Source organism: Molothrus aeneus, chromosome 1, assembly GCF_037042795.1.
Source record: "Molothrus aeneus isolate 106 chromosome 1, BPBGC_Maene_1.0, whole genome shotgun sequence".
Lineage (NCBI taxonomy): Eukaryota > Metazoa > Chordata > Aves > Passeriformes > Icteridae > Molothrus > Molothrus aeneus.
Window position 1 is genome coordinate 79141464 of NC_089646.1, and position 12115 is coordinate 79153578.

Here is a 12115-nt window from a genome sequence, read left to right on the forward strand (position 1 = left end):
ACTTTTTTATTACTGAAGCACTGATATTAGACCTGGTCCACAGTCCCAAGAATCTACCTCCTTTAGGCACCACAGAAATGCTGAGATGGAAGTAAGTCTTGCTATATGCTTTAGTCTTTAACAGATGAAGACTGAATTCTTTAAATCTTTTCTATATTATGCTTTGTTGGCACAGAACTGTTTGAGAGAAACTAAGAGAAACAAGTAGTTATCACAAAATCTCTAAATGCTTTTCCCAAATGACAGTCTGCTTAAGATTATGCAGTTTCTTTCATGTAAATCATAAATCATCCACAATGGATGAGTTTACACATCGACCTCTCTGTCATGAGTGGATTGTACAGTCAGGGCCCTTACTAGCAGGGAGTTAAGCAAAATAGTCAATAAAAATATGACTCTTACAATATTGAAAAAATCAAGTTTGTACTCTCTTAATTCTTTTTGTTCCCTAATGGTCCCTCATCCAAGCATTTCTTTTCAGTATGGAATTAGCAAGGGCTAACATATCCTCCCAACAGGTAGCAAAATGCCAAGGGAGTGACACAAACAACATCCTTTCAAAAGGGCACCAATGTCATCTGCAGGCCGAAAGAGGGAATAAGGAGGAGTAGTGGTGCTCTGCAACTGGAAGGGATCCAGGAAATCAAAGTCTGAAGCAAAGATCAAACAGGAGAAAATCCAGGTTTGAACAACAAAAGTGATCTCTGTTCTTTCTGGATTTTCTTTTCTCCCTTCCCACATGTCCCTTGACCATCTCCATCTCCAAGTCTCTTCTGAGGTGATCCTTCAGACAAATGAACACTTGCTTACTTTCCTGGGCTTGATTATTTCTCTATGAAGGTTGGAGAACCAGAGGGAGAAATGGGTGACAGTTTGAACAGGTGGCAAAAAAATCCAGAGACAGACAAGGCTACAAACTCAGGTAGTTCAGTCATGCAATGGTTGTCTGTCTTTCACATGTGAAAACTGGAAAGCCTCAGGAGTGACAACTTTATGGCCTCAGGCCTGTAAAGGCCTCCAGAGATGCAGAATAACATTCTGCTGCCTGACTCAAAAAGTTTTACAGGAGAAGCACAGAATACTTTAATAAAATCAGTTACCTAACAAATAAAGCTTTAGTTTCTCTAATATCTTCTAACTAATAATCAGAATAATAATACAGCTTGTTGTATTTTATATTCTAAATGAACATTCAGTAATCCACAATCATGAAGATATGGAAGTGGAAATCAAAGGCCCTGAAATGTTTGTAGGTACTGAAAACATTTTTAAGCTAGCTCACCACGATTTTGTCATGAGAAATCAACAGCACATGGGACTCATGGAGCTCCAGTAACAATGAATATCTGCTCATTATCTTCTGGTTTATTCTATTCTCAGCAGAAATACAGACAGAAAGCCACTGCAAGTAAACAGATCTTGATGGACACATCCTTGGGGGAATTTCTGATGGGCAAGGGGAATTCAGTTGTTTTGTTTCAAATCTTTCATAATTCAACTTCTACTCAACTTGGTTATCGACAAGCTGGAGAAGGAACATGATGCACCCTCAGCAAGTTTGCTGATGATATGAAACTGGGGGGACCAGTTGTGCTGCCTCAGTGGGAGCTCAATAGGCTGGGGAGTTGGGCAGAGGAATCTACTGAAGTTCAACAAGGACTAAGGCAGGGTCCTGCAACCTGGGGGAAATTACCCCAGTACCAGCTGGGAAATAACCCCAGTACCAGCAGAGGTTGTTGGCTGATCTACTAGGTAATGGCTCTGTGGAGAAGGAGTTGGGAGCCTTGGTGGATGAGCCAGAAGAGCCCTTGTGGCCAGGAGGGCCAACAGTATCCTGGGGTGCATCAGGAAGATGTGGCCACAGGTTGAGAGATGTGATCCTGACACTCTACATGCCCCTAATGAGGCCACATCTGGAGTATTGTGTTCAATTCTGGTTTCCACAGTTCAGGAAAGACAAGGAGCCAATGGAGAGGGTCCAGCAGAGCAACACAAAGATAGTTTGGGGTCTGGAGTACCTCTCTAACGAGGAGAGACTGAGGGAGCTGGGCCAGTTTAGTCTGGAGAAGAGTGAGAGAGGATCTCACCAAAATATAAAATATCTCAAAGGAAGCTATCAGGGGGATGGTGCCAGACTCTTCAGTGATGCCCAAGTGACAGGACAAGGACTAAAAGCCATGAACTAGAACACAAGAAGTTTCATCTCAACATGAGCAAGAACTTCTTTGCACTGAGGGTGGCAAGGCACTGAACAGGCTGCCCAGGGATGCCATGGAGTCTCTCCCTCTGGGAAGACATTCAAAACCCACCTGGACACATTCTTGTGTAACTTGCTCTTGGAGACCCTGTCATGGCAGGATGATTGGACTAACTTATCTCCAGGGGTTCCTTCCAACTCTAAGTATTTTGTGATAGTTTTTAAAATGTATTTTACCTTTGCTGTGATCTGAAACTCCTCATGTTCTTTTAACAACTCTTGAGTGTGCTGGATACTGGAACCAGTGGAAGTATGCGTGGATAAATAAAACTCTCCATTGTCATGAATCCATTCCAGAGCCTAAATAAAGCATTAATGAAGAAAAGTAAGAGAAAAGACAATATATTTTTGCCAACAAAAACCATCTGTAATCAATATTTCACACACACAATTTGGCCACAGGTGAATTTTACTCTTTGTCACTTGTGGCAATCATCTAATACCTCTACCATACCAAATAGTTCATAACTCTGAAATAATTCACAAAGACTATGAAGCAATGCTTAGAGAATTAAAAATGATGTATGAATCCAAACACTTCAGGGAAGTCCACTACTGCAGGACTACAGCAGTCCACTATTGAAAGGTTTTTAATTGTGTTCACAGTTTGATAGTATACTTTCCTCAGCTGAGGAAAAAGAAAAAAAATCACTTTTTTGTGCCACATGGGACAGCCATGCTCAGAAATATACAAGTTCCAACATGTAAAAATGTACATAAGTGTACAGACTAAACTTTCCAAGCATGTAAGATTTAACTATCACTTCACTCTTTTGCTGACATGTATTCCAACCTCACAAAGTGTGGTCTGTGCTCCTGGAAATAAAACCTGCAGCAGAGAAGGAACAGTGAGATGTCTCAGTTAAATCAATTTATGCATGTATAAGTAGAAAAAAACAAGAACAAAGAACTGCAAACGAAGATTGTTTCCCTTCCACATCCTGACACTTCATTTGCTCACTATTATGAAAAATGCTGATCTTGGTAATTATCTATGATTTACCCACATTACCTGCTGCCCTTTAAAGCATAACTCAGTGGTCGTGAGGAATCTCTGGCTCCTGAAAAAAGCAAGAGCTGTCTCCAACTGCTGCATATCAGTGAAAATCTAACTGACAACTGTTCTGCAGCTCTCAATACAGGCTTCCTACAGCAGCAGGCAGAGGGATGGGAGCTTAGAAACTTCTCGTCTCTGAAAAAGCCAATAGCAGATGTTCAAAGAGTTTTACACAGCTTGCTTAGAACCCCCTTATTACTAAATGCATGTGTAGCTTCTGTATCTTCAGTAAATACACAGAACACGAGGCAAAAATTTAACAACCCAAGAGAAAAAGTAGTAGAATGCTGGTGGGTGTTCACTCTTCCCCTGAAAGGATAACCTGAAATTATGAGCATTACCTATCCACAGTAGGAAGAACAGGAAAAGATTTATCCTGGTGGACAGTAGATATGTATGTTTCACACATATCCTTACACTGAATCAGAAAAGGCACTGTCTCTACTATAATTTCACCAATGATTTAAACTCATCAAAGCTGTGATGAAACAACATTGATTCCCTTACTTCCCCTTCAAATGTTTTTCCTTCTTGGTGCAAAACCTGAAATGAGTAGAAAGCCTTCAAAATTCAACAATGAATGTGAATGCCAGGGTGCCATTTTCTTAGTCACATACTGATGCAGGTGCAAGCCTGAGGAGAGGGGCCTGTACTTTTAAAAGTTGCTGATGGAACAACTGTTGGACTTCTGTCAAAAAAGCAACATTGCAATCAACCACCTCTATGACACATGTTGTCATTCTAATGTCAATCTTTGCAAGTGAAGATTGATATGGACAGGCACAGCATGGCTACCATATTACCAACAACATTTAATACTTCTCTGCCATTTTTTAGTGGGTTTATTACCTAACGCTGGAATGAATGATAAACAAAAAGCTGCCCTTCCCCAAATCACAGAATGGTTTTGATGGGGAGAGAACTCAAAGATCATGTAGTTCCAATCCCCCCGCCATGAGAATGAAAATGCTGTTTTTTCATAACTTGCTGGCAGCTCTTTAGAGGCACAGTATGACAGAAAGTTCAACTTGATCTTAATTCCTACAGTTTAGATCAGCTTTTATTTCACCTGAGGTATCACTACAAGAACTGGATGAATCAGTTTAGGGATCAGGTAAGCCCTTAACTCTGACAGGATTTGAGAATCTAACACTGTTCTTGCAAACTGGTATGGTATCTTTTCCATCACAAGAGCATCAAGTTCTGTAAGGACAAAGAACAGGTTCTTCCAAATTCCAGAAAGACATCTAAATGAAGACAGCAACACTTCCATTTTTTTGCTAATCACTGTGGAGTCCCATATATGGTTTGGTTCACTTTGCTTTTTGATGACTGAACTGGTGATTGCTGAAAAATGGGATTTACAATGAAAATGCTGACAGATCTTTATCTCCAGTGTTTGACTGTTGGTTAGTAATCTCTATACAAAAACAAGTAGATCATGTGCTTGTCAGAGGTTTAAATTAAGGTTATTCAAAAGTAGGGCAGGGAGGCAAGGACAGGGGGGCAGGGAAGAGATGGTGGTGTTGTTTTAAAGAAGTATCAGACTTCAAATTCACTCCAAGATGCATCTTGCATTAATTTCTTTGTGAAAGCACGAAAAGAAGACTTGAGAATTCCTTCAAGAGAGCAAACCAGACCAAACTTTTGTCTAAATTAGCTGTCAGAAAGAAATAAGAGATTAGGTTTTTGAGCCCTTTCAAGAGGATCTGACTATATTTTACTATGCACAATGCACTATGGGCATTGTGTCATTTTCCACAGAACAGGAACAGATAGCTTCCTTTCTTTGTCTTATAACCAGTTTAAAAAAAACCCAACAACTAAAAAAACCATCACAGATCAATCTACTTACCACTTCTGCCTTGAACCCCCTACTTATTTTTAAGGCATGTGTTTTGATTAGTGAAGGAAATTTTTTTTGCGTGTGAGGTAGTTACTTAATAGTTCTTTTCAGACTGATAAATTCAACAAAATACCAAGAGGTGGATCTATCATGCAGGAAACCATGAAACCAAATACAAAGAATTGAAAAACCGAAGTAATTCAGTTATTATTGTTTAATGAGTTATCCAACTTGTCAGATTTCTAGAACTGCCAATCAACTTAATTAGATATTTTTCCTCCAACATCTGAGAAAAATGCTGCTGCCTGTAATTTCCCCAGACAAATTAGGTGTGTGTGTAAAAGTTAACAAGCATAACAATTTGTCAAACACAAGCTTGCAGAAATTAGATTTGCCAGTACCAGATGAAGCTGGCAGAAGCAAAACATCACCTCTAAGCTACAAAAGCTACAGACACACTGCCCCACCACATTTAGGTGTTCTGTATTAAAGGGGAGGCAAAGAATTCAATTTGCTACTTCAATCCTTCTCATGTTTTAACCATTTGAAATATTGAAGTGAATGACAAATTTGTTACTGTGAGAAGACAGTGAACCCCTGATCATGCCAAAGAGGATTTTTATATGAAACCCTCACCTGCTTGGCACTTCTTTCAAACACCACATACTGCTGGCATTGATCAAGACGCCTTTTACGCATGGTCCAATAATGCAGCACACGATTCTCCCTCTGGAAGAGTTCATTCAAGATATCTGAAGAAATGAAAACAGAACTTATGACAATCAAATTTAAAATATCACACTAAAATCAGGAGAATAAAGTACTTTACATTGTAGAATTTACTATACACTTGCTCTGTTAGTCTTTGTTTTGCTTTTTTTCCTGATACTAATGAAACACGGAATGTCCCTTTTTCATTACTTACAGAACTACTGGTTAAAGAAACTAGAGATGCAATTAAAACTTACTACTGACATATTTTTTCTTCTCAAATATTTTTGACAAGGGGACTGCTACTGCTTATAGCAGGATTGAAAATGTAGGCTGATAAAGATGGCACTTGATGGGGTTTCCTCAGAAAGAATAAGCATACAAAAGTAATCACAACATGCTTACCATATTATATTGAAATAAAAAAAGGGAATTTTAAATATTAGTCTCCTATAAATTTAATTAGTCTCCTATAAAGTATTTTAATGATTAAATACAGATGAACAAATGCACAACCTCAGGTCACCACAAGATCAAATGCAGCATAAGTAAGCTGACTTGTTAAATATGAATGTTCACTGAACCTTGACAGAACTTCCAGATAATCAAATAATTAACTCCACAGTTTGTTATTCCTGAGTATCAGAAAACTCACATCCAAATCCCACATGTCCAACCTTCTTAATTCTTCCTAGCAAAGACCTTGTGCTTACGATATGCAGAAGACCTTACCTGAATTCTGTTTCTTTAATGCTTATGGTTTTTCCATCAAAAAAAGAAAAAAGAAATACTAGCAGTTTCCTGTGAAGCTCGCTTTACCCACAGCTGTTTCCAGAGCAGCAGCCCTACTTGACTTTGTAGCTACTGCAAACCTGGGAGGGCAAGCTGAGCAGAGGGGAATGGGGACACTCAATGTCTCTACCAGGTGATTCTGTTGCAATTGCACAGAGCCAAAAGAGAGGTCCAGCAGAAGCAGAAGAGACCACAAAAAAGTCTTTTTACACCAACACTACTTGCTTTTCTACTTATACCCAGAGCTGACTATTTTCCATGATCCATAATTACAAGTGAAGGCTATCAGGGGCTAGGTGTCTTATGGTCTCTGCATTCTGCTCTCCCACTGTGCAAGTCCACCATGCTTTGCATCCCAAAAGCTAACAACTCCAAGAAACAGTTTGACAAGAGAAGCTCAAATAACAGGAAGCCTGAGGGGAAATGCATCTTTGTCTACCTCATCAGAGATCTGGGATCAAACACAACCACTTGTCACAGCCTCCCTGAGGATTATGAAACCTGTCTGCATCACTGCCAACATCCTTCTGCTTACAAGCACCATATTCCCACTTGCCACAGGGTGCTGAGATCACCCAGAATTTGCTTTTGGTTGGAATGTGATCACTGTGGCCAAGGTTTTATTTTTTGCTGGTCAGACTCCCCTCATATGCCAAGCTATGAGCTGATCTGCTGTGAGCCTCCCCTGCTTTCTCAGTTTAATTTCTGCCTTATGTCACCTCCAAAACACTTGCTCAGAGTACATGCCAGATTTCAGGAGGCAGGGAGGTGGAGTGGGTGGGACACAATTATCATTATACAATGCAACACACCCAAATGGACACGCCATATAAAAAGAGACATCTTGATAGTGACGCAAGCAAAGTAGTTCTGACAGAGAGCAAGTGAGGTGAATTTAGCAAATTGGAACAGCATTTGTTCTGTGAGGACATGATACAGATGGCAAGGCAGTGAGAGATATTTGGCTGGGCACTGTTATTGTTAGTGCCATTAATTTCTTGGACTGGCAAATAGAAGAAAAAATATTCTATAAACTACTCTAAGGAAGTTACAAAACATCAATATTTAATGCTAGGTTTGGAAAAGCATCTCTGTATCTCAAGCCACCTGAACTACAGTCCCTGTTGCTGTTAATTACTTTGATTCCAACATTTGTTAGTATTGCTCCCTAAATTTTCAGCTTCTTCTCCAGGCTCAAAGAGCTCTCAGCTGTCTCTATGCATCCTTCTATCAACCTATCTAAAAATATAAGCACCATTGGACAAGTTCCTGAACCACGTTCAGTTGCAGCCTGCACAGCAGAGACAGGTAAAGCAGATGCACACAACCTTAGCAGCAGAAACAAAGATGAAGATGCTCTCATCTCTGAGCTTACAGGAATTGTCACCAACTCAACCCACCTGCCACAGCACAGTTTTAGGCCACAGTTCCTTCCTAAGTGAGACAATGATTGGGCACCCTTAACTGCATATCACAGAAACTATTTACGCTGGTGTGCAGGGACATAAGGACACCTCTCAGAGTTCAGTACCACTGCAATTCCTGTTCCCCATGAAGCATATGCTTAGCTAAACTTTGCCTAGATTAGGACATCACTTTTCCAGGTAACTTAATCTGCATCTGGGAATAAGGATCAAGTATGCCACTGAATGAAGTTTTTGAAAAATGTTCAGCAGTTCTGCAGGAACTCAAAGCTTACTCAAGTTTTTAAGGCATTAATTTATAAACTATATACTGATTGCAGTCTGCTAGTCTCAAGCATACATCTGAGTTGTAATGCTCTATTAGAACATAGGTAACCTTTCTTTCACTAAAATAAACACTCCTTTTTTTTTCTCAATTTAGGAAAGAGGTGAAAGGAGATCTCTTTTTTTCTTGACACGCATATTTGAGCAGGAAGAACAGAGTGAACATTTTTATCATTTGGTCCGCTACCACCATACCATTGAGACCTAACAGGAAGGAGTCCCCACTAGCTCTATCTTAACTCATGTTTAATTCTCAGAAGCATAAATTACATGGTTTATGGAGGAAACAGCTTATTTTTTTCTACTTGGGGATTTTTATTCGTTTTTTGTTGCTTCCTAAACATGTATCACTCATCCAGAATTTTAAATGTATACAGAACATGCATAACACTATGGTTCTGATATGTAATTATTACTCTTAAGGACATTAGTAGAGATCTTTCTATTCTTTCCTCATATTAGCACATTTGCCTTTCTCAGAATGACTGTTCCTTTACAGATTTCAAAACTGAATTTAAAAAAAAATTGTCTAATATTCAGTAAGTGTGGTAGCTACAACTTCCTGCTTTCTTCTGCTCTGTTTTCTTTGTCTCTTAGTGAAAGAAGAACTAAGTGACAAATGTCAGCCTCAGTTATTGATACTGCTGGCATTTGTGTTGAGATTTTGTTTTGTACAGCTCTAGAAATTTTGGGGACAGAGGAAAAACAACGAGCTGTTTACCCCTTGTATTTAAAGTGAACATGTCCTTTTCTAATAGAGTCATCAAGTAAATTGGTGTGGAAGTGACCTCTGCAGGCCATCTGTTTTAATCTCCTCTTCAAAGCACCAATAACTTTAAAGTTTTCCAGGGGCTTGTTCAACTAAGTTTTAAAAATTCTTAGGGGTACAGATACTCCTACCTCTCTGGGCTACCCGCTCTAACCAATCTTGCTCTAACACTTTCTGCCATTCAGAATTTTTCTTGCTGCAACTTTTTCTCTGGACTTACTGCCATGCTCCTCTTGAGTCTGGCTACATCATATGCATAACTCCCCTTTGGGTAGGTGCAAACAGCATTTAATTAAAAATTAGACTTCTCTGGTTTTGAGACTGTAGTGTGGCCAGAGTGTTCAGTCTCAGTTTCAAAATGCATAGAGCAGAATATGATTGGCAATTAAATTATTAAAATGCAGTATTTACTTCTGAATCTCACTGATCTCTGTTCTGCTACCACACCCAGCAGTTATGCATACCCTATTAATTTTTGCACTTTTGTCCCTCAAAGCCCCACAGGTCTCTCTCTCTCTCTCTCCATTTCCTAGAGTGCTTATTACCCCTTAAAGCTGTACTATGTATTATTAATCTTAGCAAAAGCCAAGCCTCACGTAGTAGCTCCTTCCAGCTTCACCTCAGCTACTACCTCTCCACACATCCAGTTTAAACATGTTGTAAGTTACCCCATACTTCATGAAGCTCCTCAACACTGATTCAAACTATCTGAAGAGCTCAAGGGCATCGTACAAGCAATGACCTCATATCACTCCGGCACTCCCAGGGAACTTGCAGAATGTCTGACACCAACACATTGAATAAGCTTACACTGATCAGCTCTCATTTGGCTTCAGACCAAACATTATCATGTGGAAGTTTACTACCTCATTGTCTCAATAAAAGCAACACATTTGAGTTTCAAATAGAAAGAAGACTAGGTGTAAGTAGCAGATAAAAGAATTCCAAGCAACTTCATTTGAGTATAAGAGACTTTGAAGACTGTCAGCACTTTCAAAGTGTGCAAGCAATTTGTTTCCTTTTAAGCCTGACAGAACTCTTTCCACTTGGGCAGGCTTCACAACCCTATCCCCACACACACCACAGCACATGATGATCACATTCTTGTGAGAAGAAAGAGAACAAGAAGCCCCTTACTTTTCACTTGCTGTTCAGGTGCTTTGATGTGTGTCACCATCCCTGGCATGTTGACACTGTTCCTGTGCAGGTATTTCAGGAAGACATCAGCATTCCTCCGAGCCAGTGTGCAGGCCTAGAGAGTCAGAGGTACAAGTTTATTTGAAGATGCACAAATAAACATGCAGAAGAAATTAAAGATCTTCCTAACTCTCATTTTGTTACCCTCTTCAATTTTGGAAAACATTGCATGTTAAATCTCTTCTACAAACAAGCCAAGCCAAGCCAACTATTAGAACAGATATTCTGCCAAATAGCAGTTACAACTTACCTGGCAGAGAAAAAACAAAGCAGATAAACAAATACAAATAAAATAAATAAAATAAATTAATAAAATGCTATTCCTCTTTTCTGAAGAACCTGAAAAGCAATTATCTGCTCTAGGGCTTTCAGCATGACTCAGAGTTCACAGAGAAGTTTGTTTAGTGTATGTGCCATGTGCCACCTGAAGCTCCTTACTGTGTAAACAGTGCACATGGTTGTGTAGCTACCTGCATATTCCATATTACATCCATCAGTACTTTTAACAAAAAGTGAATGTTTTGCTGAAGTGAAACCAGAAGTGCTAAAATAGTAATATCTGCTCTTAAAGTACGAAGGCAAAGCCTTGAGAGCTTTCAGTCCTCGCCACTATATTGCAAGCACTCAGCTCAGTTGTCATCTTCATCTTAACAAATATCAAATACTACATGTGGGTTGTCTGCTTCATTTTTAACATGCAAATTATAGCACGTCACTTTAAAAGGTTAGATGAAGGTAGAATGGTTTGATACAGTAACAAAGATACTAAGTAATTTCTCATACCATTTTAAAACAAAGATTAGTAATTCATGCCAGCTGCAGAAGGATCTACTAGGTTGTATACTTTGAGTTTCGTTAATATGTTTTGGAGTGTTGTAATCTGCGTAATGAGAACAAGAAGGTTTCTAACAAAAAAGTTTTATTCTCTTAGTAGTCTTTCATGGTGATGCTGGAAAATGCCTTTGACCACAAAGTTAGTTATACTGCTCTGCAAGCACATGCTGCACATTTCATTCAGTATGATCAATAATCTTTTTCACTAGGACAGTAGTTGGAACAAAAATCTTTCATTTATCTGAAGACTATACACAAAACCCAATAATCCCAGATGCCTGTCTACCCGTTTCCTCCTTCCGTATTCTTCTGTTGTCCCAGTACATCTGAGAGCTGCTCTGATGCACAGGCAGCAATGGCACTGTGTGACTTTCACTCCTTTTTCAAAGCAGCAGCCTTTAAGCATTCTCTAGAGTGACAGTTGCTCAAAGCAGCGACTTCCAATTCCTCTTCAGTCACACTGGGAGATCTGACATCTACTCAAGTTCAACAGGAAATGTATTTATAAAACTGGCTACAATTGTATGCACTTGGCAGTATTCTCTTAATCACTGTCAGAAGCAGTTAACACACCACTTCCCACATCTTTGCAGTTGGGGACATACCTGTAGTTTTGAAGGGGCACTGTTGCTTTCCACAGCCATGTCAGCACTGTAAGAGCTGTTTGCCTGCATGCTTCCCAAGACACAGGAGACCGCAAAAAATCCCCAACCTTACCTTCAGAAACGCTTCCTTCTGCTCCAGGTGTTTGCTTATCATGGGAGTAACATGATCTGTTTCAGAGTTGGGGCCCAGTTTGTCTGCTCCCCCACACCAATCTTCTTCTCGCTTATATTCTTGCTCCAGGCTTTCCAGCACACTGCACACCTTTCAGGAAAAAGAAGTCCAATTCAGTAAGGCAAAA

The 12115-nt window shown here is 39.6% G+C and overlaps 1 protein-coding gene across 1 annotated transcript in view; it reads right to left on the reverse strand.

Annotated features, from left to right (window-relative positions):
* The window catches only part of TRIO (trio Rho guanine nucleotide exchange factor), a 244294-nt gene that overhangs the window by 92014 nt on the left and 140165 nt on the right, over positions 1 to 12115 (reverse strand). Inside the window, exons 18-21 of the mRNA XM_066559737.1 lie at positions 11929 to 12078; positions 10318 to 10432; positions 5797 to 5912; positions 2435 to 2557 (exon numbers count right to left, since the gene is read on the reverse strand). Of these exons, the coding sequence (XP_066415834.1) occupies positions 2435 to 2557; positions 5797 to 5912; positions 10318 to 10432; positions 11929 to 12078 (504 nt within the window). The remainder of the gene's footprint in view (positions 1 to 2434; positions 2558 to 5796; positions 5913 to 10317; positions 10433 to 11928; positions 12079 to 12115) is intronic.